This window comes from Aythya ferina (genome assembly GCF_964211825.1).
Source record: "Aythya ferina genome assembly, chromosome: 15".
NCBI lineage: Eukaryota > Metazoa > Chordata > Aves > Anseriformes > Anatidae > Aythya > Aythya ferina.
The window spans coordinates 1609001-1634384 of record NC_140314.1 but is presented as its reverse complement, the minus strand read 5'-3'; the positions used below and the strand labels follow the sequence as shown (position 1 = coordinate 1634384).

At 47.3% G+C, this 25384-nt stretch overlaps 2 protein-coding genes across 3 annotated transcripts; one reads left to right on the top strand and one right to left on the bottom strand.

The window, feature by feature from the left end:
- Nucleotides 1-90: 90 nt before the first annotated feature.
- Nucleotides 91-4597, bottom strand: NOXO1 (NADPH oxidase organizer 1). Its single transcript, XM_084537239.1, has 8 exons — nucleotides 4415-4597; nucleotides 3854-3934; nucleotides 3681-3756; nucleotides 3007-3178; nucleotides 2552-2742; nucleotides 2003-2116; nucleotides 1674-1791; nucleotides 91-1448 (listed from the first exon to the last, which is right to left on the bottom strand). Exons 1-8 carry the CDS (start codon nucleotides 4472-4474, stop codon nucleotides 842-844), a joined length of 1419 nt encoding a protein of 472 aa, XP_084393365.1. The 5' UTR covers nucleotides 4475-4597; the 3' UTR covers nucleotides 91-841.
- A 10254-nt stretch (nucleotides 4598-14851) lies between these two features.
- On the top strand, nucleotides 14852-16840 carry GFER (growth factor, augmenter of liver regeneration; the record flags this gene model as incomplete). 2 transcript variants are annotated; one of them, XM_084537255.1, is made up of 3 exons in its annotated part: nucleotides 14852-15082; nucleotides 15693-15901; nucleotides 16530-16840. In XM_084537255.1, 3 exons carry the CDS (start codon nucleotides 14876-14878, stop codon nucleotides 16690-16692), a joined length of 579 nt encoding a protein of 192 aa, XP_084393381.1. In that variant the 3' UTR covers nucleotides 16693-16840. The 2 variants fall into 2 exon arrangements, with proteins under 2 accessions (XP_084393381.1, XP_084393380.1); XM_084537254.1 differs by having other exon boundaries at nucleotides 14876-15082; nucleotides 15696-15901.
- Between the last annotated feature and the right edge of the window lie 8544 nt (nucleotides 16841-25384).

The following is a 25384-nucleotide window of genomic DNA, read 5'->3' as shown; positions in this document are numbered from 1 at the left end:
TTACATGTGAAAATCTGCCTGGCAGCTGAGTGCAACTTTAATTACCCAATAAGAAAGTCTTTAAAGTACAAAAAACACATAGCCTTCATAGATTTTTATCTGCATTTTATTTCAGAGAAAGAAATATATGAAACTTAGAACTATAAAACTTTGAACAACACAAATCCTTACATGTTGGTTAAATTGCTTGTATCAAAAAAAAAAGCACCATACATGAGAGACTAGCTAAAAGGTAGCAATCTAGACAAAAGTTCTAGGTTCTCTAACTCAGTTCTGTTCTCTCAGTTCAGAGGCTCTAGCTAATTCACAGATACATGATAGCCAGTTCCCCACTACCCAAATTCACTTAACTATAAAGTAAAAAATACAGTTAAAAAAAATAATTAATGGATTCAGGTAAATGACATTTACATGGCTGAATCACCCCGTCCCTACCCAATATAAATAACTAGCTATGGATTTCATGGGTTTCCATTCCATTCCTCTGCAGCACAGTGCTGCATAGCCACGTTGTGGGGAATAAGAAAATGGTGACATTCTCAAAAACCGTGCTGCAGGATAAATACATGCCTGAGGGAGAATTACCTCAATCCAAGTTATACAGGAGCTGCTGGGACCCAAGTGCTGTGGCACTCCCAGTAAGTGGCACACCCTAATTAAACCGCTCGATTCTGGCCCTCCTGTGCTGCAGCATGAGCCAGCGGTAACCTAGCGAAGCAGTGGCTGCAAGCCTGCTCCATCGGGACCTAGCAGTGTCCTTGAAACGCGGTGGTCCCCAGCACTGATGCTCCTTGTGGCTCCTGCAGGACTTGGCAAGGGTCTGCTGAGGGCCTGGGCCATTCTAGTGCACGTTGGAGAGCGGGGACAAGGCCTGGGGTGCGGACTGCTGCAGGGCTCGCCTTGTGACCGTGCTGCACCTCTGGAGGATCTCATGAGCTGAGGGGCGTGCGGGCACCTTGGGGACACCACCAGCTGTGTCCGAGTCAGAGAGGGAGCAACTGAGATCGGCGGCAGATGACTCCACAAAGCCAGAATCGTTCCTGTCCTTGTGGGTGAGGTGTGGAGATTTTCTGCTGTGCGTGGCCAAGGCTTTCCCCAAGCGGGGGCTCCTGACCTGCTCCACCTCGGGCAGAGACCGTGACAAGTCGGGCTTCCAGCTCAGCCTGCTGCCAGAGCTGAGCGAGGAGCTGTCTGAATCCAGGTCCGGCGTGGATCTCGATCTGCTTCTCAAAGAGCTCACGTCCTCGTCGCTCGGCTCCTGGGCAGCACGGTCCTGCACCCCGCCGCCTCCCCTCGCCTTGCCCTGGGGCTGGGGGGCCGGCGGGGAGGCGCTGAGGTTGGGCGTGGAGACGTTGAGGCCGCAGTTCATGATGGTCTGCAGCCTGTGGTGAGGGTTCTTGTAGGGCTGGAGGCACATGGAGGGCATGTAGCCGGTCTGCCCGTTGTATCTGAGGGGAGAGGGGGAAAGAAGCACTGAGCTGAGGGGCTCTTCTCCCAGCTTGGACCAAGGGCAGGGGGCAGCGTCGCATGTAGGGTGTGAGGAAGGACCACGGGGTGGTTATCTCAGTGAGGTTACATGCAGCCAGGGGAGAGTTATCGGGCAAGAAGCACCTGCAGCAGGCACCTGGCTGGCTTGGGAGCACTAAAGCAGAGCCGTGGTGAGGCCTCCTTACCGGATCAGCCACCAGCCGTTGTCGGACTTCCTGACCACCTCCACCACCACGCCGCTGTGCAGAGAGAGCTCGTCCGCCTTCTGTGACTCGTAGGCCCTCATAACGAAATACAGGCTGCCTGGAGAGAGAGGGGGAAGGACGTTCTTGATTTCTGGAGAGAAAACTGTGGCAAGCACAGAATGATGGGCCCAAACTTCGGCCATCTGCTGAGTGCAAGCACAGCCCCAGGCCTGGGGAGACTTTTCAGAGCCCATTTTTTGAAGGAGGAATGCGGTGTGGTCCTGAGCCCACAGCTGCTGCTTGGGTCCCGGGGGCACAAGCAGACTTACCCTCCTCGTTTGAGCTCAATGCATCCTGGATGTCCTCATGGACATCGATCTCCTCCAGGTATGAGGCCGGGAACCAGGCTATCTGCTTGTCTGCGTTTTCCACTAGCCACCAACCTGCAGCAAACAGCAAAAGAGAGTTTGTAACCTACAAGAGGCAGAGAGGTGATCATAAAATCCCAATGTAGGGGCAGCCAGAGCTGTAAGACAGGAGAGACGTTCTGCAGAGCAGCTTAGTGCCGACACTGGCAGAGCTCCATCTAGACCCATGTTTGCCCCATGCAACTGTGTTGGGGTCCACAAAGTAAAACGTGCCAAGATTTCTGCTTGGGCTGCAAATAAGGCACCAAGTCTCAGCTCAGACTTTTGCCTCCCTTAATTAGAAAAGGCCAGACCACTTGTTCTTTCCTCCTGTCTAAATCCAGGTAATTACCCACAGGCACAAACATCACCCACACACCCGATGCTACAGATGCATTTGCCAAGCCACAAATCAATCTGGAAATCTCACAGCATCCATCCCCAAAACTGAAGAATCCTTATCAAACGTACCAGTCATGTCCTTGAGTAACACTTCAACTATTTCCTTCTGAGTGACTTTGAAAGCCTGGTTCTTTGTGTCTTTGGTTTCAAAGGTTTCGATGCATCTGTAGCTCTGAGATGCCTGAGGGTGGGTGATAGAGAGCTGCTGCTGCGCCTGCTTTTTCTTTTCCCCTCCAATTTCTGAAGGCATGATCACAACACTGAAAAGCAAAGTTTAATATCCGTTTACTGAAAACTCCTGTGAAAGGCTGACTCTAGTGTTAATTTCAGTAAAATCATGTCTATTTATGAGGCTAAGGAAAGCTTAGGCATCAAAGCCAACATATGCATTGAAGCTTTCAGTAGAACATCCCTGTTCTGCTACCCAAAAACCTAACTTATGTTTCTCTTCAATCCATATTCTATAACATTTCTGTTTCTTGAAGAGATGCACAAACAAACAAACAAAAGATATGATTTCATACCTGTCTTCAGGAAAGCACGGATCTAGGTCTTGGGTTTGTGCCCTGAAAAACTGAATGAGATCTTCACTCTGGGAGATTTTAGCATCCGTTTTCAGCAGTTCCTGGGAGTATGTTTCCAGCAATTTCAGTCTCTCCAGGAACTTGTTCATCTTTCTCTGCTTCACATTTACATCTTTAAAATAAAAAAAGCAAAAGTTGATGCAAGACAATAGCAGATCTGGATGCCTCCAAAGCAGCACCTTGTGCCTGAGCACAGTGGGCCCCCACCTACCACCCTCCCCTGCAGGGGCTCAGGCTGCAAGTAGCTGAGACAGCAGCTGCTTCTGCCTTGCTGCTCTTTTAAATAGCTCCCGACAGAATTTTCGCGTATATAAAATTTGTCTTTGTTCAGATGTTGCAAGGAACCCTGAGCCTATACTTAAACTGCAATATTCATTTACCAAGTGTGCTTGTTTACAAGAAATAAATGTTTCTAGGTTATTTTAAGTCAGAGATGGACCTGAGCACATAACCCAGATGAACCATGCCCCCAGCAGGAGCCGTCTGTTGATCTGTCCCAGAAGGATGTTGGACTCAGTGACTAAAGCCTACATCATCAGTTACAGCTGTTCCCAGCAGCTCTGTCATGTTTGTCACACAATCTTTGAAAAAAATCAAAGATTTTTCCTCCTTACCTTTAAATTTGGGTATAGTCCTGTCAGATCTCCTGAGTGATCCACTCTCAATGGGAAATTTTCTCTTCAGCTCTTTCTAAAAATGAAACAAAGGAGTGAATAACGGCGCTCACAAGGCTGAGCTCCTCCCTCCCCAGGATGGAGATGTTACTTTCAGGGAGCTGTTCACTTACGTGGAGCTTCTTAAATTCTTCAAATGTCCGGTAGATGAGAATGTTGTTTTGGTCTGACCAGGACACAAACATCATGTACTTCTGAAAAAATAAAAGGGAAAAGAGATGCATTTTTTATCACGGTGTTCAATATCAGATGCTTTCAAGCAATGAGCATTTGCCAGGACCTGTGGTTTAGTTCTGGTTTCAGGCTGCAAGACTGTCACCTAAAACATGAAATTAAGGACTAGACCTACAAAAATATTTCCTTAATTTTAGGGTCCCAGATGAGTAATTGTTGTTAAAACCAGAAAGAAGGTCTGAAGTTATGAAGAGGAAGAAAGCAAGTCCATGATACCATTTTCTTATGAGATGGACCACCAAAAACATGTCTGAAACCCCTGTCCTAGAACAATGCTTTAATTTCAATGCTGCAGGAAAAGGAGCAAATGTACTCCTGTAAGAATAACTCAAAAAAACAAAACAAAACAAAACAAAACAAAAAAAACCACTCTACTTTCCTGATTTGTAAATAGTATTTAAGGACAAAAGAAGAAAAAATAAAAAATCAGGTTAAAATACCTTCTGCTTTCTGCATTGCATCAAGCCTACAGCTTTCACATCCACTGGGAACCGGCTCATCTTCGCAATGCCTGACTTATCCTGCAGCTGGTGGCTGGAGGTTGGCAGAGGCACAGCTCCAGGCACAGCCTCCGGCAGCTTAAATACACTGGGGCCGAGGGAGGGCACACACGCACGTGCGCTGCCTTCCCTGCTTCCTCCTCCGCCCAGCAGCTCGAGGAGAAATTCCCTAAATTTGCAAGCTAACAGTGCCTTTTACCTGCGGCCCTGCCTCTAACATGCAAATACTACCGAGAGCAGCTGGCGGGGGCATAGTTCAGATGGTTGGGGAAAAGAGCCTTATCTTATCGTGTGCTTGTTACAGCAGTGCTGGGAAGGAGCCCTGCCCTGCGGGCCGTGTTCATCTCTGGATGTCAGTGGAATCCCCTGGGGCAGCAGCGGCTCGGGAAATGAAGAGCACTTCCAGGGATGGAGGTGTTTATGGCTCCATTGCACCAATTTTCCTGTCAAAGCTGCCTGCAGCCATAACAGCTTGGGCTGCGATCATATCAGTCCCCAAAACTGCTCACCGGCATGGCCAGCTGTAGAGCTGTAGGCGTGATTTCATGTGTGTGCCAGCTGCCACAAATCTCTCTTCTGTATTGATTATTCTTGTTTGATAAGTGAAAGGAATTTGACTTTAAAAGGAGTGCTGGTAGCTATATCAACATTTGCATGCTCTCAGAAAGAAATGGAAAGCGTTGATTTCAGCGCTGCCAGAACAAAGGATGAACACATCCCCACAGGTGTAACTGGAGAAGTCCCAAAGCTTTTCACGTGTGAAAATGCAACGGAGACTCAGCTCAGTGTACCCCGCGCTCTGGCCTACATCAAGCCTGGGCACCCACCTCCACCCAAGGCGATGGGCAGGGGGATGGAGAACCCTGGCTGGGAGACCCTGGGAGCTCCTGGGACGTGGCTCAGACACAAAGGCAGACACAGGGAAGGAGTGGAGCCGTGTGTCCACCCAGGAGCAGCTCTGCCTGGTGCTGCACAGGGGAAAAGCAGAGCCAGGAGAAGGAATTGCTTCATTTCGGCTCCTTGCTGCCCCAAGGCACGGCGTGACTGGTAATTACAGCCCTGGAAAGGCTGTCCTTTCCCTGAACTGCTGGCCTGAGGCATTCCTCAGGTTATAACCAGGCTGATGGGCATCTGTGTGATCACACTGCCTTCTCTGTCCTCCATCCCCCTCTTTGATGAAGCCTGAATTGAATCATTATCATTACTGGAGCCCAGATTGCTCAGCCCAGCCTTCCTTTTCATTTTCCAATTACACTGGACTTCTTAAAACCCTCAGCAACAGGTGCAGATGACTTTTCATCTATCAAAAAAAAACAAAAGAAAAAAGCCCACAAGAGAGTCCCAATAGGAAGCCAGACAAGATTACTTCTGAGCAGCTAGAAAATGCAGTGATTAGGGCCTTGGCTTGCATTTAATGAAAATACGTGAGGCTGCTCCTGCACAGCAGGGTGGCAGACAAAGGTGTTCTCAGTGCAGTTCGATCTGTTGCTGCTGGATCCTCGTTCTCCTTCGGGAAGGAAATGTTATGCGGCGAGCTCTTCAGAGCCATGCCCGCATTTGGTGGGAAAACCCCTTCACTGCCATCCCCGGGCCACTTCCTGGCTGACAAAACGACGTGGGGACTGCTGCACAAAGTCACCACAGTGTGGGCTCGCTGCGCTGAGCACCCCCAGCAGCATCAGACCCTCCGTCCCTGTTCACTAAGGGACCGGGAAAAGAGCATGCTGTTAAATCTGGCTGGCTCTTTGGGAGAGGGGGGAAATCACTGCATCCAGAGAGCTGCTTCTTTACGATGCTGGTATCTGGAAGCCACCAGTCTAGGGGGTGGTAAGATGCTCCTATGCCTCTGCCAGCATGGCCATGCTGCTGTGGCAGCTGCCCCGGCAGGGCCACGCTCCCTGTGCCTGTCCTGGCACGGGGCCCTCGGGAAGAGCTGGAGCCAGGGCTCTAAACAAAGCACAGTGTCTCCCGTCTCAGAGCAAACACAAACCACAATGTATTTCCAAGAGCACAAAGGTTTAAAAATGTTTCCCCTAAAACAAAACAAAACAAAACAAAAAAAATACAATTGAACTGTTCAGAAGTGAAATCTCTACCTGCATGCAAACTGGGCAGAAGCGGCTCATGCATCATTTCATTCCCTGTCTGCAAACACTGCAAAAGCCAGTAAAACAAGAAAAGTAGGACATAGCCTTGGTTTTGACACTTGCTAACTCCAAAAGCCTTGCTATATTTCAGAGTTCCCGGGAAAATCGTGCAGAAGAGGTGGCTACAAAGCAGAAGTGAGATGAGAAAATACAACCAACTGCTGGAACAGCCAGGTGAAACCACGTGGAGGTTTGCTGGGGCTGACGATCCAGCCAGACCATTCGGAGAGCTTGTGTTCTGGGAAGAGACTGCTTGGTGGCAGGGGTCTCAGGGCAAGGCATGAGCAAAACTACTGCAAATTCAGTGACTAGATGTTGAGAAAATGTGCTGCAGAAGCTAAGGTCACTGTGACATCGAGCAGCGGTACGAGGAAGGGATGTGTTCAGGCAGAACCTGGGGATAACTGTGTTTCTGGGGCCATCCTACCACTCCAGGCTCTGCACTTGTAGAAGTATCACTGCTTTGTTGTCATTGTCAAGCCTGATGTCAAGAAACTGTCCGCTCAGGAGACGTGCCTAGTGTGTCACGTAGGCTGGAGTGACTAAATCCAAGAAACAGCAGGAAGGGCTGTGCCGGGCTGCACCAGCACCAGCACCAGCAGCACTGCCCCGTGGCCCGGAAAAGCGCCGCAGGTTGGTGCCATAGCTGGTGGGATGGGTGGAGAACTGATCATAGAGGCCATTAACTCCACTGCTGTGTCAGATACCTCTCGGCACACTGTAAAATGTAAAGCCATTTCCCGGACAGTAAGTTGTGTTTGCTTTGTGTCTTCTGCTACATCGTCCTGCCGCTGATTTGTACCTGTCCGTGTGTAATTATTAATGGAAGGCTGGGAGCGGTCTGCCAGGAAGAAGAGTATCGAGTTCAAGTATTGCTGGGTGCTGAGATTACCTCATCAGTATTTATTGACACAGATCGTGAGGTACAGCGTTAACCTTTTTTTTTTTTCTTTAATCATTTTATAGGGTACAAAAGAGATCATAAAATAACAGGTAAATTTATTACCTGTTGATTTATTAAATATTATTATATTATCAATATTAAATATTATTAAATATCTATTAGGAGTGGACTGTCCTGCTTTGAGAAGGCAGAACATAAATACAAATTTTTCTCAGTAATAGCTTCTGTCCCTGCCTGCTTTGTAGCCCCCTTCCAGAATCCCACGTGTGCCTTGCAGAGGTGGGGAACATCGCTGCCACCACGGCACGGCTGTGTAGGAGAAAGGGCTCGGGCACAGGTACAGGCATGGGGAGCTGAACCAGGGCACCTGCCCCAGAGAGCCCTCGGTTTGAACAGACAGAGATCATTCAGTGCCTTCAAGGCACAGCAGAGCCACATGAAGCCCCAGGCCTCCTGGGCTTCCCCCTGCCCTATCTCCATCACAAGAGCAGCTGCCCCCCACCACGTGTACAATGCCCATGACAAATAAACACCAAGCGTATGATTTTCTTTTTATTTCATATGATCCTCCAACCAACATGCACACACACACAAAAGAGAAAGGGCCATGTTACAAGTATCCTCTACCACGTCCAGGATTTAGACATGGGTTGGTCACGGCTGAAGGTGTGGGGGACTCGAACTCATGTGTTTCTCATTTTACATCCAGCACAGGAGGAGCTGCTGCTGGTTTGACTCACTGACCTCTTGCAGACTTGCTGGGGAAAGGCAGAGAGGAAAAGCCCTGAAGCCACCCTGGAGATATTGCAGCTGTGAGGCAGAAATGAAGCCGCTGGGCCACGGGCATGGCAGAGGGGGGCCCTTGCCTGGTAAGCCACCTGCATGAGACCTTAATCTCCTCCCAGCATCACCTTCAGGATCAAAACCTGCCCTTTGCTGTTCTTGAAGGTCACCTGCGATAGCACATAACCTATCAGCACCTTTAATGAAAAGGCCAGCTGCTAAAAGCTGATTTTAAGAATACAAAGAGGTTTTAGACTTCCATTAAAAAGAGAAACAGACCTTGATCAAAAGAAAAAAATATATTAAAAAAAATCAAACACTGGAGTTGTCAAAAATATCCTTCACCTCATAAACAAACTAAGCCATTGAACATTCACGTAGGCTGGGATGAGAGATTTTACAGTATTTAATCCAGAGGAAGGTATTTAATTTCCTTCTAACTTGAGCAGCTGCTGCACAAAATAAAGCATTTTTCAGTGGGCAGCAGAATCCGATTCAGAAGCAGTTTTTGCACAGCGATGCCTCACTTCTCCATCCGCAGGACCAGCTGCATTTCGGGAGCTAAAGAAAATTTACTTCCCTCCTCAGTGCCAGTGCTTTAGGTACCTATATGTGGAGTTTTCATTTAGATTCCAGCAAACTGCTTCAGGTTATAGCAGTTTCCTCCTCCTATGGGGACTGGAGGTGCCCTGGGACTGGGCTTGTTCTCACCGTGAGGCTCTTTCTCCTCGCAGCCCATTTCTGTTCCCCCCCCCAAGGTTTCCTCCACCACTGCCAGCCTCTGGTCTGGGCTGATCTCCTGCCATGGGCTGGAGCTGGGGACAGCTTGGTTGTTGCCCCCACACACTGGGGTCCCGTTCCCTCCCAGTCTGCTGGCAGCACAGCCCCAGTCAAGCAACTGGTAAAAAACCTTGCAGCACAGCAACCCCCTAAACCTCGCATCTGCCAGCTGGGAGGGTGACAGCAGCAGAGCTTAGTGCTTGGTTTTCCCTTTAGATGCTTGTGGGATCCAGCTGCCAAGCCCAGGGGAGAAAAGAAATGCCCTGGTGGCCTGTAAAACACCCCCCAACCGTTTACCAAGCGCCCGAAGCAGCAATTTCACAGCTCCTTTGTAAAAGTTTTTTTGCTTGTTTTTCTGAGGTTATGCAGAGGGCGAGGGCATGATTCAAGAACAAAACTTCCAGGAAGGATGCGAATGAAACTTAATCCTAGTGCAAGAGAAAGTTTCCTGCATGGTTTCCTAGAGCAAAGAGACAAAAGGTGTTCGGTGACTGATCTTTGTGGTGAGAGGCCAACACAGTGGGTATATGCGCAGGGACCAATGCTTGGGCATCCTCCGGGGAAACCTTCAGGAATCCAACCCAAAAGGCCAGTGGGAAACAAAGCAAATAGGCAGAAATACTGGTTTTGTGTCGGCAAAATCTATTCTTATTTCACACTGACTATGATAAAATCTGCTCACATGCAAGACTGTTGTGATCCTCACAGATTAGTCAGAAGTGCTCATCCTACTGTTTTCTTTTCCTCATTCCCCACTGCCACCAATAAACAGAATATGCAAAGTGCCTTATCTCCTTGGGGTTTCTATCAGCACTGGTAGCCTAAGTTAAAAAGTCACCTTTATTCCAAAGTGAAGACAACATCTTCGTGTTCCCATTCCCCATCATCAAACAGGAAAAATAATATTTAATCCTCAGCCAACAGCCTGGCAGAGAGAAGAGTGGTATGGAATCCAACTGCTGCTTCAGCAATGTTTAATTCGTAGCAAGTCAGCACAGTCTCACAGCAATTGTTAGCAGAGAAAAATCCCTTCCTCCACCACCAGTTAAAACTTTGACCTGCTTCTAGAAAAAGGAGTCACCCATAAGCCAGGGAGAGCTGCATAAAGGTGAGGAAGAGGATGGAACCCCATGTTCCCCTGTCCTGTGGTGCAAGCTAGTCTAAAAGCACAGCTCTTGTAACAAAAGGGTCATTAGTTTTAGGAGGCAAAAAAGGGAGTCTCTGATAAGGAAGGACCCTCAAAATCCACATGGAAAAGAGCATGGTACCAGAGATTTACAACATTTTAAAATTATCTTCAAATAGATAAATATATCAATATATCTTCAAATATATAAAATTATCTTTCAAATTATCTTCTGCTAAAACAAAGAGTGTTCAGGTGCAGAAGCCCACACTGCAGCCTGGCCCAGAGCTCTCCTGGCATTCGCAGAGAGCAGCCGGGCCAGTCTCCTTGCAGTGATGCTGAGAGCGGCGGAAGCTGCCTGCTGATGACTTTGAGTTTTATTCTTCTTCAAGAGAACAACAGAAAAAAAAAAAAAAAAAAAAAAAAAAAAAAAAAGATTTGCTTGTGTTTGTGCTAAGAATGGAATAATTAATTCCACAGAGAGCCTGGTATGCAGGAGACAAAGAACGGAGCATGACAGAGGACTCAGAGGAAAGGCTGTATTGACTTGCTTAAAATAATTTTTATTTTTCTCCCTATCCCTGCCCTTGTAAATGTGTGCCCTACAGCAGCTCTGCCAGTCCAGCAATGAAGCGTCCCAGCACAGTGGCAGGCTCCTTCCTGGTAACAGCGAGATTCGTGCCTTGGGAAATTCTCCAAGTGCAAATTTATTGTATACAAACAAAGCTGTTCAATATAAATGATTTATGTACCTGGAAATATACCTTAAGATTTTCTGCTGCTATTTCCTAGTTCACTGTACTTTCACAAGAAACTATATGACGAATTCCTAAGGTTGTCTTTCTAACCGGTTGGACTTTAAGCTCACTTCCTTACCTGTACATAGATGTCAGCTTCCTGGCAGTGTATCACCCTGGTGAGGACAACAGTTATATTCAACAGGAAGTATCCATAAACCATCACAGAAAACCACAATAACAATCCTGAGAGATAGAGGGTAAATCCTGAGAGGCATAGGGTTGCACATAGAGGTTGTAGTCTCCTCCTTGGACATCTCCCAAAGCTGCCTGGACGTGATGCTGGGCACCAGCTCTGGGTGGCCCTGCTGGAGCACCAGATGGACCCGGAGGTCCCTGTCAACCTCAACCAGTCTGTGAAAATTTTCCAAAGCACTCTAAATAAATTCATGAAAAGTCGATGCTGTTTAGGTTCCCAAATGCAGCAAAAGCCTTTGCAGGTATCACTCCTTGTTCTCTGGTCACAATCTGGCTTCTTAGCACAGCAACAGAGAGAAGCACAGGGCAGCAGGCGGCCTGGGCTGGGTGCTACCTTTCCATACAACCCCATTGCATCCTAGAAAGTGGGCCATAAGGGTAGCAGAGACTTGTCTCTCTGTTAATTGTGCTAGTTATCTCTGAAAATCAGCAGCTTCTCTGCAGACACAACCATACCCACACGCATGTGCACACTGCTAAGGGTCCAGCTGCTGGCAGAAGAGCTACCTGGAGCCTCCTTGGGGCCTCCCCTCCTTGGGGTCTCTCCTCCTGTGCTCCTGCCTGCCTTGCTGCTGCTCTCAGACCCTGCTCCCCTGCACCCCAGGAGCTGCCACTGGATGGCAGGGCTCGGAGGTGCCCTGTCATGGCTGGCTCGAGGGTGAGCAGTGGGCTCCGTGCCTGACATCTCCCACTCCTGACCCATTTCTTCTTCCTCCCCCGTGCACCTACTATCAGCTGCCAGTTCACAAGCTCTTGTTTAGTGACCGCCAGAGATAAAGGCAGAACATCAAACAGCAACCTTCCTCTGAGAAACACAAACACACCCTATACATTTTCTCAAGTTCAGGGTTTACCAATGCTTCCTGGTAATTAGTGTCATTAGAGCCCTGCACGTTACCCTGTTCCAGTCACAGATCAGGTAGCTGCTCAGACGAGGTACCTGTCTGGTAGGCCCCAGTGAGCCCTGTCTTGCAGATACAATTACATTAAATAAAACACAGGGGCACTGTTAGCAGAGTCCCACCCAGGAGTGCCCCGAGGTGCCGGGTGCCAGAGTGAAGAAGCCTCAGCCGGGCAGCACGTGGCGATGCTTCAGTCCTCACCACAGGAGACAGCTGCTTTTAGGAGGGGGCTTTTTAGACATATTCTTGGTAACAGGCTTTATTACACCGCCAGCTCCTCAGCCAAAATGCTAGGTGGGAATGTGCACCAGCTCAGCCTGCCGAGGCTCACTGCGGAGATGTGACAAGTGTCAGCAAGGTCTGCGCTAGGTTTGGAAGCAGAGACAGGTAGGAGTCCTCCAAAAGGAGGCTGTTAGCAGCCAACCAAAGACTTTGCTTTGTCTTACAGGCCTTTCTGCAATTATTTAATTGCCTAACGGCTGAAGAGTAAAGCACTGTATGAATTTCCCCTGGTCTCTTCTAGATGCCATCATACCTTTTTTTCAGAAATAAAAGAAAAAAAAAAAAAAAAAAAAAAAAAAGAATGAGGTCATCAATGTCATTTATATTTTTATTGGTGTACAAGGAAAACAAATATAAAGAACATATTTTCTCTTGCTAGGTCTTTCCTTCATGTGTGAAATTTATACAGAGTTGTCTATAACTTTAGACAAATATGTTTCAGTAGTTGTAATCAGTTACGCATGTTTCTTCTCCCTCCCACATGAATAACAACAACAAAATGTTCTCATCAAATCGCAAATAAAAAAAAAAATGGATTGAGGCCCAAGGATGGAGATCCAGATCACCAGCTCAGCACTACGCAGACTAGGAAACATATCAGCCATTTCCACATAAAGCACACTAATTTTGAAATCTTTCCTGAAGGCGAGTTTCTGCAGCATTTTTCTAAAATGATGCATTACCTACTAAAAATGTTACACCATGCTGTGTTAAATATATCAGAGGATAAGAACAGAAAATGAGAAGTACTTTTCTAGCACCTTTCATACAAATTGTGTCTTTGCAGAATTTGCAGCACAAAAGCATTTAATTTAACATCAGGGGAAAGTCTCAAGATGCATTTCAAATAGGCTATGACACAGCCAGGAAGAAACAAGATGTGGAGAAGTACAGCCATGTCCAGAAGGCAAGAGCTGCTCCACAGAAGGCTCGCACACCAACACTGCCTGAAGGGACACAAAGAGGTCTGGTGCTGCCTGAATGGGAAGAGGGGTGTGTGTGTGTCAAAAAAACTATCCCAGACAGCTTATATGAAATTTCTTAAGATGGTGTTTTGGCCCTCTTTCATCTCAACCATACATTTACATGTATTAAACAAAATACTGTATTTTTCACTTGGCCTGCAGCACACGGTGAGGTAAAAAGTGGAAATGGGCACAAACTTCATGTTCTAGAGCGCATTGTTCAGAGTGGGAGATGTATTCTGTGGCCTGGAAATCTCTGATGGCATGACAGCGTCGAGACAAATAAAAAGAAAAGAGCAACCCTGTGCTGCCTTCTGAGTTTTCATGCTTAGAACTCCCATTAAGAACTTCATAACACTGCTCTGGCTTGGAGTCTGGCCAGAGGATACACTTTTGGCAGTGGCACCCACAAATTAACTGTCTGCAAGCTACTTTGCCTTTCCAAGGGGCAGCAGACAGCTCTGAAGCTGGCGCTGCGCAGGACCACCACCCAGGGTTGGACCTGAGCTGGATCGCAGTCGCAGTGTGCTTGCAACTCCCATGGCTCACCAGAACAAGAATTAAACGAAAGCTGCTGAACATCCACTGAGCACAGAAGAGCTGGGGGAAATGTCCTTGGCACGCTCTGCCCTTGCATAATGTGCAAACAGTCTGGGCAAATCCCTCCTTGGTATAGTTTTACCGGGACACGAGCATATGACGGTTTCTAAAAAACGTAAAATCGGTTACGGGTGCATCCTGCTGCAGGTGCACGGGTTAGGCTGGGTCAAACAGTTGTTCGTCCTCTAGCTTGGGGTGCTGGCTGTGTCATGGGACAGCGCTGAGGTGCCACCACAACCGCCATGTCACTGGGTGTCCTGGCTGAGCCCATGTGCTGTGTACAGGCATTGGCACAGCTACTGTGGCCCCCCAGATATTGGCCCCCCCCCCCCCAAGAGCTGCTGCAGCCCCTGAGGCGCTGTGGGGGACACTCAGTGTGGTGTGTGGAGGGTGAGCATGCTCTGGCTGAAGCACAGCATCACAGCACTGCAGTGGCTCAGCTCTGCCTGCCTGGCATAGCAGTAGCTAGATGTAGGGCTTGGCTGCGGAAACTGAGCATTTGCCTTGGTCTGTAGGGTGAATAAACTGTAAATATGTATACAGACTGGCCTTGGTCCATATGGTGAATAACCTGTAAATATGTATACAGACTGGCCTTGGTTTGTAGGGTGAATAAGCTGTAAATACATATACAGACAGGCCTGGGTCTATATAGTGAATTAACTGTAAATATGCACACAGATGGGCCTTGGTCTGTATGGTGAATAACCTCTAAATATGTATACAGACTGCATTGGGTATGTAGGGTGAATAAGCTGTAAATACGTATTCAGACAGGCTTCGGTCTATATGGTGAATAACACGTAAATGTATATATAGACTGCCCCCCCCATCCCCAAAATATTTTATTATTCCCCCCCCCCAGCTCGGCCTCCAGCGGAGGCCGCCCCCGGCCCAGGGTGCACCGCGGCGCCAAGATGGCGGCGCCCAGCGAGGGCCGGCCGGGCCGCGGGGCTGCGGGGTTCCCGGGCGCTGAGGGCGGCTCCTTCCCCTTTCCCTTCCCTGTCCCCGCCGGTGCCGCGGGCTCCGGGGCGGAGGAGCCGTCCAAGAAGCCGTGCCGGGCCTGCACGGACTTCAAAAGCTGGCTCCGAGAGCAGAGGAAGCGGGCGGCGCCGGGCGCAGGGGTGAGGCGGCGGGGCCGGGGCCTCCCCTCACAGCCCCGGGGGCGTTGGGCCGCGGGCACGGTTCGTGCCCCCCCCTGGGGAGGGAAAGGGGCAGGGGCTGCCCCAGCTCGGCCGCTGTCCCTGTGCTGGGGTGTTTAAGGGGCTAATGTCCCCTCACAGCCCTCGCTTAGGGCTGAAACGTTGGGCTAATGAAATAGTGAGGGGCTGGGGCGCCTGGTGAATGAGGGCAGGCAGAGAAAGCGGGGCACGGGTAGCCTGGAAAGGAGAAGAGTGAGGGGAGACCTCATTCATGTGTAATGGGAGGCTGCCAAGAGGATGGAGCTGGGCTCTTCTTGGTTGTGCCTAGTGACAGGATAAGGCAACGGGCACAAACTGAAGCACAGGAGGTTCTGGCTTAATAAGAGGGGGCACTTCTGTGCTGGGAGGGTGACAGAGCACTGGGACAGGGTGCCCAGAGAGGTCATGCAGTTTCCTTCTCTGGAGGTCTTCAGAACCCGCCTGGATGCCATCCTGCACAATGTGCTGTGCTCGGCAGGCGGTTGGACTAGGTGATCTTCAGAGGTTCTATCCAACCTCGGCCATTCTGTGATCCTGGGATTTTCTCCCACAGCAGGTTGTGGTGGAGGAGAAGGAGCCACCCCCAGATTGCCCCCTGGACAGCGAGCAGCTGGGCCGAAACACCTGGGCCTTCCTGCACACCATGGCAGCCTACTACCCCGACCGCCCCACCAGCACCCAGCAGAAGGAGATGAGAGACTTCATCAACCTCTTCTCCAAGTTTTACCCCTGCGAGCACTGTGCCGAGGATCTGAGGGAAAGGTCAGTTGCTTCTTTGATTTTTTTTTTTTTTTTTTCCCGGTAGCTGCTGAAGGGGCCTGAAGTGCTGGCTTGCAGCAAGTATTTGCATATCTGCAGCTCTTCCTGCTGTTGGGGTTTATAGGTACCTGAACTGTTTTTTTCCACTGCATAGATCAAAGAGACGCTTATTCAGAAAACAAATACCTTTTCTAGTGCTGTTAGATTGTATGCTGCCTCCAAGGCCTCCCTGAGGTCGTTTTATTGCCTTTCTGGTTTAAACTGGACTTGCCCTCACTCGTGGAATTAGACTGTGACTTTGAATAATTCAGGTTTCAGTAGGCAAGTGTGCTTTTATCTCAGAAGAGCCCCTTTACTGGCAACCACAGCAGCAGAAGCAAAGACTGAGATAAGCTGTGATGTTTGGTAAAGTTTTCTACCCCTGTTACTGTCAACATATTTATCAAAAATTTCATTTTTTTTTTTGTGATGTACAGGCAAAAACATTTGAAACCTAGTTAGTGACTTAGCAAGCATCACATGGCATAAAAGGTTCAGCAGGAGACTGGCTGTCTGTGTTCTACGTGCCTTTTTTGGGTATTGAAATTGGTGACTAAAGCAGTAACATTTGTTTCCTCTTCCCTCTTTGCAGGTTGCGAACAAATCAGCCTGATACAAGCAACAGAAATAACTTCTCCCAGTGGTTGTGTCTTCTTCATAATGAAGTGAACAGGAAACTGGGGAAATCGGAATTTGACTGCTCTCGTGTGGATGAGCGCTGGAGAGATGGTTGGAAAGACGGTAGTTGTGATTAATCCATGGAGACTGCTCTGAAATCTAACAGACCAATTCACTCTGCTGTTGAGTCACTACAGGGAGATGTGCGAGGAAATGTGTGTGTTGGTGCGCCTGTGTGTGTGACTGATCTGGTTTGTGAAAATAAAGGTGAAACCAATTCTGAAAGTCGACTTGAAAATCTTATCCTAATAGCATTTCGATAAATGGTCGTATCAAATGCATCATCTGAGGGACTGAGGCCTTACATTCAGCACAGGAATTGCCAGAAACCTGTGAAGTTAAGTTACTGACAAACTTGTGAGGACTTTTTCATTGCAACATTTCCTTATTTTAGGGGCATTTGCTTGTTTCTGTGACTAGAATTCCTCTTCCTGCACACTTGTAGAGGACTGCCTTGTGACATTTTACGTTTGTCTGCAAGCACTACCCTGATGTTTTAGAAAACTTTTTCATTGTCATTTTAACTTCTGTTCTGATAGGGCAAATTCATAATGTGTTTTTGCCAAGTCTGTACCCCCGATCGCTCTTTCAGGCATCTCCAGTTTAAAATCTCTGAAAGCAGGTACGTTTGAGAGCTAAAGTCATTGAACCTTCATTTCTCATTTGATTTCTGTGTTTCAGCATATGAAAGATGACATTACAGAAACGTGAACTAAAACAAGACCAAAAAAAATCATGAATGGAAGGAAGTATCAGCTGGGTGAAATTCAAATGTTTTAAATTGATTGCTCATTTTCTTTGAATCCAGATACAGTATGAGAAGAAGGCCTACTGAGCTTCTTACTGCTTCTTACTTTTAAAGCAGATAATTCTTCATATTTGTTAAGAACTGTTGTCAGTTGTGAAAATAGCTGCAACGGTCTGAGACTGATATCTGTAATGCAGCATATTCAGTTTTGTTTAGCATATGGTATTTCTGAGTTGTAATTTGTGTTTTGAAATTTTTGATTGGGATTTGCTGACTTGTTTGACATTCTGGGGTTTTTACCTGGCTAAAAGTCACCCTAGAACAAAAGGACTTTACAACCCCCCTTGCAGTTTTTGAGTCCTGCTTAGGGCTGTAATATCAGCTTTAGATAGTATTTATTGCACAGAAGACTGGAAGGAGTCCCTAAGGTAGATTCCCTCTATAGATGCTGGCCAGAATCCATGTCACTGGTGTTTGCCCAGTCAGCTATATTGTATCAGTGTTACTGATACGTAAGTGTGAATTTCAGGTGAAAGTGCAATAGCAACGTAAATGATTTACACCGCAACGTGTATAAATGCACGTCTCTTTAAAGAGACAGTTTATATGTAGAAAAAGTCTAAATACTTTCAAATTCTGAAAAAACATAGCAATATTATGCCCTTATTGCATTTCTGGCAGTGAAAGCTTGCAGGAGTTTGCACAAACCATGACAATAAGAGGCTTTTTCCTTCTGTATTGAGCTTTTCTGGTGTGTTTTAGTAAGCTTCCTTGTTTGATGCACTGCAGAATGTTTGTAAATTTACTTTTGCTGGTAGAGTGGGAGTTAGATGGAACTGGTACTTTTATAACAGGATTAGGGTGATGACGGTCGGTAGCTGAAAACTTTGATCTTCAAACCTTTGTACATGGGGCTCCTTAGTGTTTAGAAAAGCAATCAGAACTTTGGAAATATATTTGGAAGATTTATGGCACGTTCAAATCTTTTCAAGTTGGACCTGTTAAAAGAGTATGACACGTTTTATGGACTGGTTATTCTAGCAAATTTTATTTAATAACGTTCCTAAACACAAACCAAACAAAACTGGGAAGTGTTTCATGAAGTAATGTAATCTGACTTCTTACTTCAAGGTATTATATAGATTATTAAAAGTGCTCAGAAAAATTCCCTATTTGCATGGTGAGGTTCTTCTTAGAACAAATAAATTCCAGCCCCTAGTTTTTGTTTTTTTTCGGTAATGAACTCAGTTCCAAAATGATGCATGTAGGTATCCACTAGCGTGGTGAGGACCAACAAAAAGGCTGTAGCTCCTTTTGTCAGGCTTGGCCTAAATTGCCAATGGATGTGGACAAGCATTTTCTGCTGGACTTGGTTGTGCTAAAGGATCATCTTTCTGTTCCTTTCTAATCTGCCCTCAGCAATTTCATTGCTCATGGGAGCAGGTTATGAGATTTCTTAATAAATTTGCTTCAGTGGAGGCTGGTAAAGCACCTGTTTTGTCCTATTTCATCTTAGTACTGAAAATGGGCCAGGTTAGAGAGTTGTACTTGCTCATGCAAGCACACGTGGTCTGCTGGCAAGTCCCAGGACTGCTGCTGCTGTGTGCAGGCTGGTGATGGGCTGGAGGATGGCAGCCTTCCACCAAGCATCTGTCCACATTTTGAAAGAGTGTGGAGAGGAAATAAATCATGTATCCCTCTCAAAATCGGGGAGAGTGGCTGTGGCAACACCAAATTTTTATCCCTTGTATTGTTCAAGGAGGTGGTAGGCCTGTGCAGAAGGCCCCTTCTGCCAGCAGTTACTGTTTTGCTGTCCTGGCAGTGGTGCAGAGGTAGAGGAAGAGCTTTAAACCAACTGTACGGCATCTGTAGCAAATGCTTGCTCGCAATGAGGCCACAAGCTATGGCTACCAGGATGTTATTAGGGCTGTTTGTAACTTTGTTAAGTGTCCATTAGGTAAAATACATGCTTGAGTTCTCTGTTTTCTCCTGTTCATGGTTTTGCAGAAGAGCTTTGACGTGTGTTTTTTGGGCATATTTGTGGATTTGACTGTCCAAGAAAGGATTTATTTTTTTTTTTGCTGCTCGTTTATAACACAGATAAAGTTTTAATCTTATATATGTAATTTCTATTGAAGATATTTGTATTTGTGTACATAAAAAGAAGGGGAAAATCGTGAATTCTCTCCTAAATGCACTTAATTAAATCTAGTTTAAAAAAATATATCTGTCTTAAAATTATGTTTCCTGTTTATGTGAAAATAATAAAGCAACTGAGTTTGTTCCTGGCTTCCCTACTGCATGAGGCCTTATGAAAAGCCATCGTGGTGTGCTGGCCTGTCCAACCTTCTGCATGCCGATATCTTACTGAGCTCAGCCCAGGTTGTGTGATTTTCTGTGTGTATTGATCAGAGAAGGTGGGGCTGCAACCAGTTCTTTTCCCTTGTGCTGCTGAATTGCTGCAATTTTCTTCAGAACATGAAGCTACAGAACAGCAGCAATGTAGACCAGCTCCCTGTCCGTCTGGTCAGAGTTTGGGGGCTGGGGGGGGATTTTCTGTGCGACGCTTCTAACAAACAGCACTGAAGGTAGCGTTACGGTTGGGAGTAGATCAGATCTTGCTGAATCTGAGCAAGATGGCAGTTGGGGGTGTCACCCACTGGAGGGCGATGCTTGTTAGCTGCACAGTCACTGCACAGCCATGCACGGCCAGAAAGGGGAAGCTGCTAACCAGGAACCCTCGCAAGATAAGCACAGTCGGGAGCAGGTGCTGCTTGAGGAGCTTCTCAGACCTTACTCAAGAGCTGCCCTGTGTACTAGGCACCTGGCTAACCTTTCAGCTTGTCAGAGGACTTACTGATTTCACAAACTGGGTTCCATTCAGAGCTGACTTTTTTTTTTTTCTTTCCTAAAAGCAAAGAGCAGGGAGCCACGAGGGAATTTTCTTCATGAATGGGAGGCAGAGCTGCTTGAGTAAGTGGCAAGTGCAGATGCTGGCGGAAGCAGCACTGTGCCTTTAACATTTTCCCAGGGATTAGTTGTTCTTTGCAGTGTGTTGGGTGTATACAGTCTCCTGTTTACAGTAAGATCCTCAGGAGTGGCTTTGCTTGCATGTGTCTCCAGCCTGTTACAGGTCGTGTGTGATATTTCTTCCTGTTGGAGTTTTTCAGGCTTGGAGAGGGTAGTGGGTTTGTTTGGTTTTCCCCTTCCTAGCAGGTTTTTTTTTTTTTTTTTTCCTTTCCTGGAATGGCTGTTCAGGCTTTTTGTCTGAGCGATGGAGAGGAGCTGCTCGGTGTTCCCTGCAGTCAGGAGGAAGCACGTCAGTAGAAGCTGCCAATAAGGTTGTGTGAAGTCAGCTCTTGATTTCATAGGCTAATAAGAGAATGGAAATCAAGCAAGTTAAGCAAAACCACAGCTACCAGCACAGAGGCAAGCCATCAGTTAGGGAGACAGGACTGTCAGAGGGAAGGGTGAGTGCTGTGGTCAGCTGGAGCACTGACCTGGGTTGGCACGTCCCGCAGGGAGGGGTGTGTGAACACTGCTGCTTCCTCGCCAGCCCACGCAGAGCCGGCTCAGGTGTCTGCAGCAATCCACGATTAATTCACAGCTGAGAGCTGGTGGTAGTTGGGATGCAGTGTAGCCTGCTGCAAGTCAGAAAACACTGCAGGCCACACAACTCTGCGACAAAGGATGGCTCTTACCAACTGAGGATAAATGGGACTCAGCACCTTTATCTGTCCTGACACTGCTGGTGTCTGACATTGCTGTCAGTTCTTCATTTTTGTAATTAATGTCTCCAGAAGCAAAGACAAGCAAGCAGCACTAATATTTGTCTGCCACGCTTTGAAACTTTCTGTTCCCTTTGACGTGTGCCAATCCTGTCTGTGCGTGCTGGAGGTTAGCTAATCAGCCCTGGAAGTTACCCTGGCACTTGTCTGGGCTCACAGCAGCTGGCACAGCCTAGGCAGTGGCCCTGGCACTCAGACCTACTGAGTTCTGCTCCTGTGACCTTGCTGCTGAAAGGTGCCCTCTGTTCCTGTGCTCTGTGCTAGTGCAGGTTGTTGCGTTTCCTCTAGAGCACTCCCAGTGTAGAAGTTTCCTCCCAGTCTCAGGTTTTCCCTCCCAAATATCACGTACCCTCTAGCTTCTTGGTTTCTGTTGTCTGTTACCACAGTGTTCTTCCCAGATCTCTGTTGGCTATAGAGAAAATTTGCTTTGCATCTTAACCAAGTAAACAGTAGAGGGCAATAAAGCTTGTATTTATTTGGCTTTGCCATTTATTTCTTGCACTTCTTTAAAATAGCGAGCTGCTCCAGTCCTTTTGTGGTTGCATTGAGGAGCTTTTGGTGCCTTCAGTTTTCACACTAGTGGCTGCGTGCAGTACTTCTGTAATTGCACAGATGAGAGATACGTTACTTTTTTGCCAGCAGCTAAAGTCTGCACTTGGCAGTATAATAAAGCTGCCTGGATGCTATTTCCAGCTTGCTTCCTACCTGCTCTTCAGCCCGTAACTGGTTGTATTTGGATAAATCTTGGCTTTTCAAACCAGCAGTTAACGGATTGGAAATGGTGAAGGAGCTTTATCTGATAATTTCGTAACAGTCACTTTCTTACACAGAGCACTGTTTGTGTAACACAGGACAGTACTTGCCTTCAGTGTGAGCTGCTCTAGGTACAAAACCAGAGGAGAGCAGAGTGCGAAGGCACTTACAGCCTAAGCACCACTGGAGCTTTGCACAGAGCAAACACAGGTAAGGGCAAACAGACAGCAGTCATGAAAATTTTAGTCAGGAGGATCAAGATTGTTTGATGCAGTTGTCATTTGCTCTGAAGGCTTTCTGGAAAAAAAAGAGGGTTTGGAAGGAAGATCAGAGGACGGTTAGGACTTCAACAACACCGTTGCTGTTGAGAGACAGGGATGCAACCCAGCCTTTCTGCATGGCAAGGTATATAAATAAATCCCAAGAAGTTTCATGGGAGCTTTGCTTTGAATTTGCACATCTGAAAGAAAGGAAACAGCAGAGTTAAATCGCTGTCTTTCCCACAGCAGACACCAGGCAGCTTTCATGCATTCCCTCAAAGCTTCTGTTTTATCCAGAACACCAAGCTTTAGCTCTAAACTCAAGTCCTGATGCTAGGGGACTCCTTTCAAACACCAAGTTCGGTCAGGCAAAGCCAAGCTTTCCCTGCTTCCCCTATCACTGGCGTCCAGCTACCAGTAGTGTGAAAAAGTGGATGCTGTGGCTGTGCTTCGTGTGATGCTTCTTACAGGGGGTAAAAGATAACACCCCGTGCAAGATAGATGAGGTGAGGCCCATAATAATAATGCTAGAACACAGTAATGTGTTCTAGCCATAATAATGGCTAGAACACAAGGCTGGAGACTCAGAGGTTCAGTTCTTCATTGACCATAGGCTTCGTGCTAGGCTCTAGGTAAGTCGCTTCATCTTCTGTAGCTGCACTTCCACTTCTGCAAAATGGGGATAAAAATAGCAGGTTCACCATTCACCAGCCTTTTCCTGTGTTTTCTATTTAGATGACAATCTCTGTCAGGGAGGCCATCTTACTGTGTTTGCACTGCACAGTCCTGGGCCCACGATTGCTCATTATAATAAAAATCTCTCGTCTTAATCTGTCTCTCAAATCTCCTCTGTGTCAGGTTACGTCTTTCTTTAGAATCCAAGGACCCATTTGATATTTGCCGTGCTCAGCTAAGAAACGAGGTGTTCCTCATTTTCAATATAGTACTACAAATACCACGTTTGCTGTGCAAACATCAGGACCCTTTTTTTTCCCCCAGAACCTGCACTGTGAATCTGGCAGTGTTGTGCAACACGGGGGGAAACGATAACAGAATGGCTGAGCCGGGGGGGCTCCTTCGGAAGCGGAGCTGGACGGATCTCAGATGAGAGCTGCAGAAGCTGTGCGTGTCAGAGCATGGTTCGAGCTGCTCAGAGGCTGCCCCGTGTCCTTGTAGCTGTCAGCGCTGCTCTCATTACCATGCCTTCGTGGCTGGTAGCAGATGACAAGCACCAAAGTCAACGTTTTGGTCAGGCTCTACACGATGTGACTCCTTGTTGTGGGGCTAAGGAGGTCAGTTTGGAAAACAGCCCGGGATCTGATTCCCCTCTTGTCTAGCACTTTCCGAGGTGTTTGTGCACCTTCACCTAGAGTTCAGCCCGGCTGCTGCAACAGGTTCGATTCCTGGTTTGCTGTGAAATACTTGGAGAAGAAGCAAAGAATAAGGTTAGCAGATAAGACATCGCGCTTGCAATTGCACCACTGGAAAGCATTTTGAAACCCGGTAGGGGTTTCGTTCAGTTCGTTTTTTATGCAAGTGCTGAGATATTAACTCTTCTGTTCTAAACAAACGCCATCTTAATTAATTGAATTCCACCATCCAAACCTTCCCCTGATGACTTCAGTTAATAATTTTTTCTGCATTTTTTTTTTATGGTGTACTTATCTTGTATTTATCCTTGCCTGGTAGCTGCTGAATCCCACCTGAGAAATGGCTGCATTTCAGACAGGGATGTGTAGCCACCTAATAAAGGAACTTCCAGATATTTTTGGACTTCTTAGGGTGGAGGGCACAAAGTAGCTTTCTTAGTAATGGCGTTTTAAGGTATTGCTAATCAGGAAGGCCATTCTCTGCTACTGCATGCTATGAATTTCTCAGTACCTCTCAAAAATAATTCCCCTGACCGTCCTGTTTTCTAGAGCCTAATGGCTGAGAGCAGTATTAGCCAAACCCTAATGAATGCCCAGCAAAGCATTTCAGAGCAACAAGTAAGTGAATGTACAGCAAAAGCACTGCTTCAAGCACACCATTCAAGCGATGTAAAGGGCAAGCTCTTCCACCACCTCCGCCTGTATAAAAGGCATCAGGCCCTGTATAAAAGACATCAGGCCGTGTGGAAGCGCTGGGGTTGATGGGCTGTAAACTGCGGGTGAAGGCTGCTTGTGCCCCTTGGGCCGTGCTGAATGCCTGCTACCAGCTCGTTGTGGTGTTGTTCTGAGGCAGCTTTGCTATAAATACGTCACCGAAGCAGCTCTGAGAGCTGGGCGGTTTCACATCAGTATTTGGCTTTGGAGTTGTTAAGTAGTAGCTGTGGCCAAGGGGTTGTTTTGTTTGCAAAATCGGGGTGTCCCACTGCTGCTCTCCCCTGCAGATAACACCTGATCAGCCCTGCTGGAAGAACTGGTGTTAACTCATCTTGACCCTTGCTGGATTCCCTGTGGTCAGGTCCCAATCCCAGGATCAGGCGCTGTGGAGCAGGATGCGTTGGCCTCAGTCTGCTTGGAGAGTTTTGCAAGTAGCGTTCTGCTCACAGGACGGCACCAGCACTGCTCTCAGTCCTTCAGCTTACGGCAGGTAGCTCGGGGAGCTTTCAAAAACTGGTTATGTTCAGTCGCGTGCCCTTGAAAACCCACTGCTGCTCTTCCCTCTGTGGAGTCAGCCCTTAGCCGGATGGATGGGGCTGACTCCAACTAGTTCTGAAGGCGAAGGCCCCACGTCTTGTTTCCTCAAGGTCACTGTGTCTGTGTACCTACCCCTGGGTAAAAAACAAATTGCTTTTTTGTGTTGAAGGCAGAGCTTAAGGAGCCAGTGTGGCTACGGGAAGCACGAGGCAAGCCCTCGTTTTGTACCACCCTTAATTAAACTCGTGTAAAACCAAAACATGGGTACATCTCCAGTACGTGTTTGCCTGCTGCTCTTTCTGCTCCCTGTCACTGAGGTCTGGGGGGAACAATAAACACAGAACTTGTTACAACTGAATGAATGCTCTGGGAAGTGCATTTCCAAACCCTTTTTGCCCATTTGATGGGGGAAAATGTTCGAGCCCCGATGTCCTTTCCTGTTGTTGCCTGCCTCAGTCTATCTGGTAGCTTACTTGCAGCAATAGGAAGTGAAATAGGAGCGCAGTTGATGTGCACACCAGAGATAGCTGCTGCACTTTATCGGCACAGTAGCGAGGGACAAAAGCTAGCACAGCATGACATGAGGAATGATTGTATAA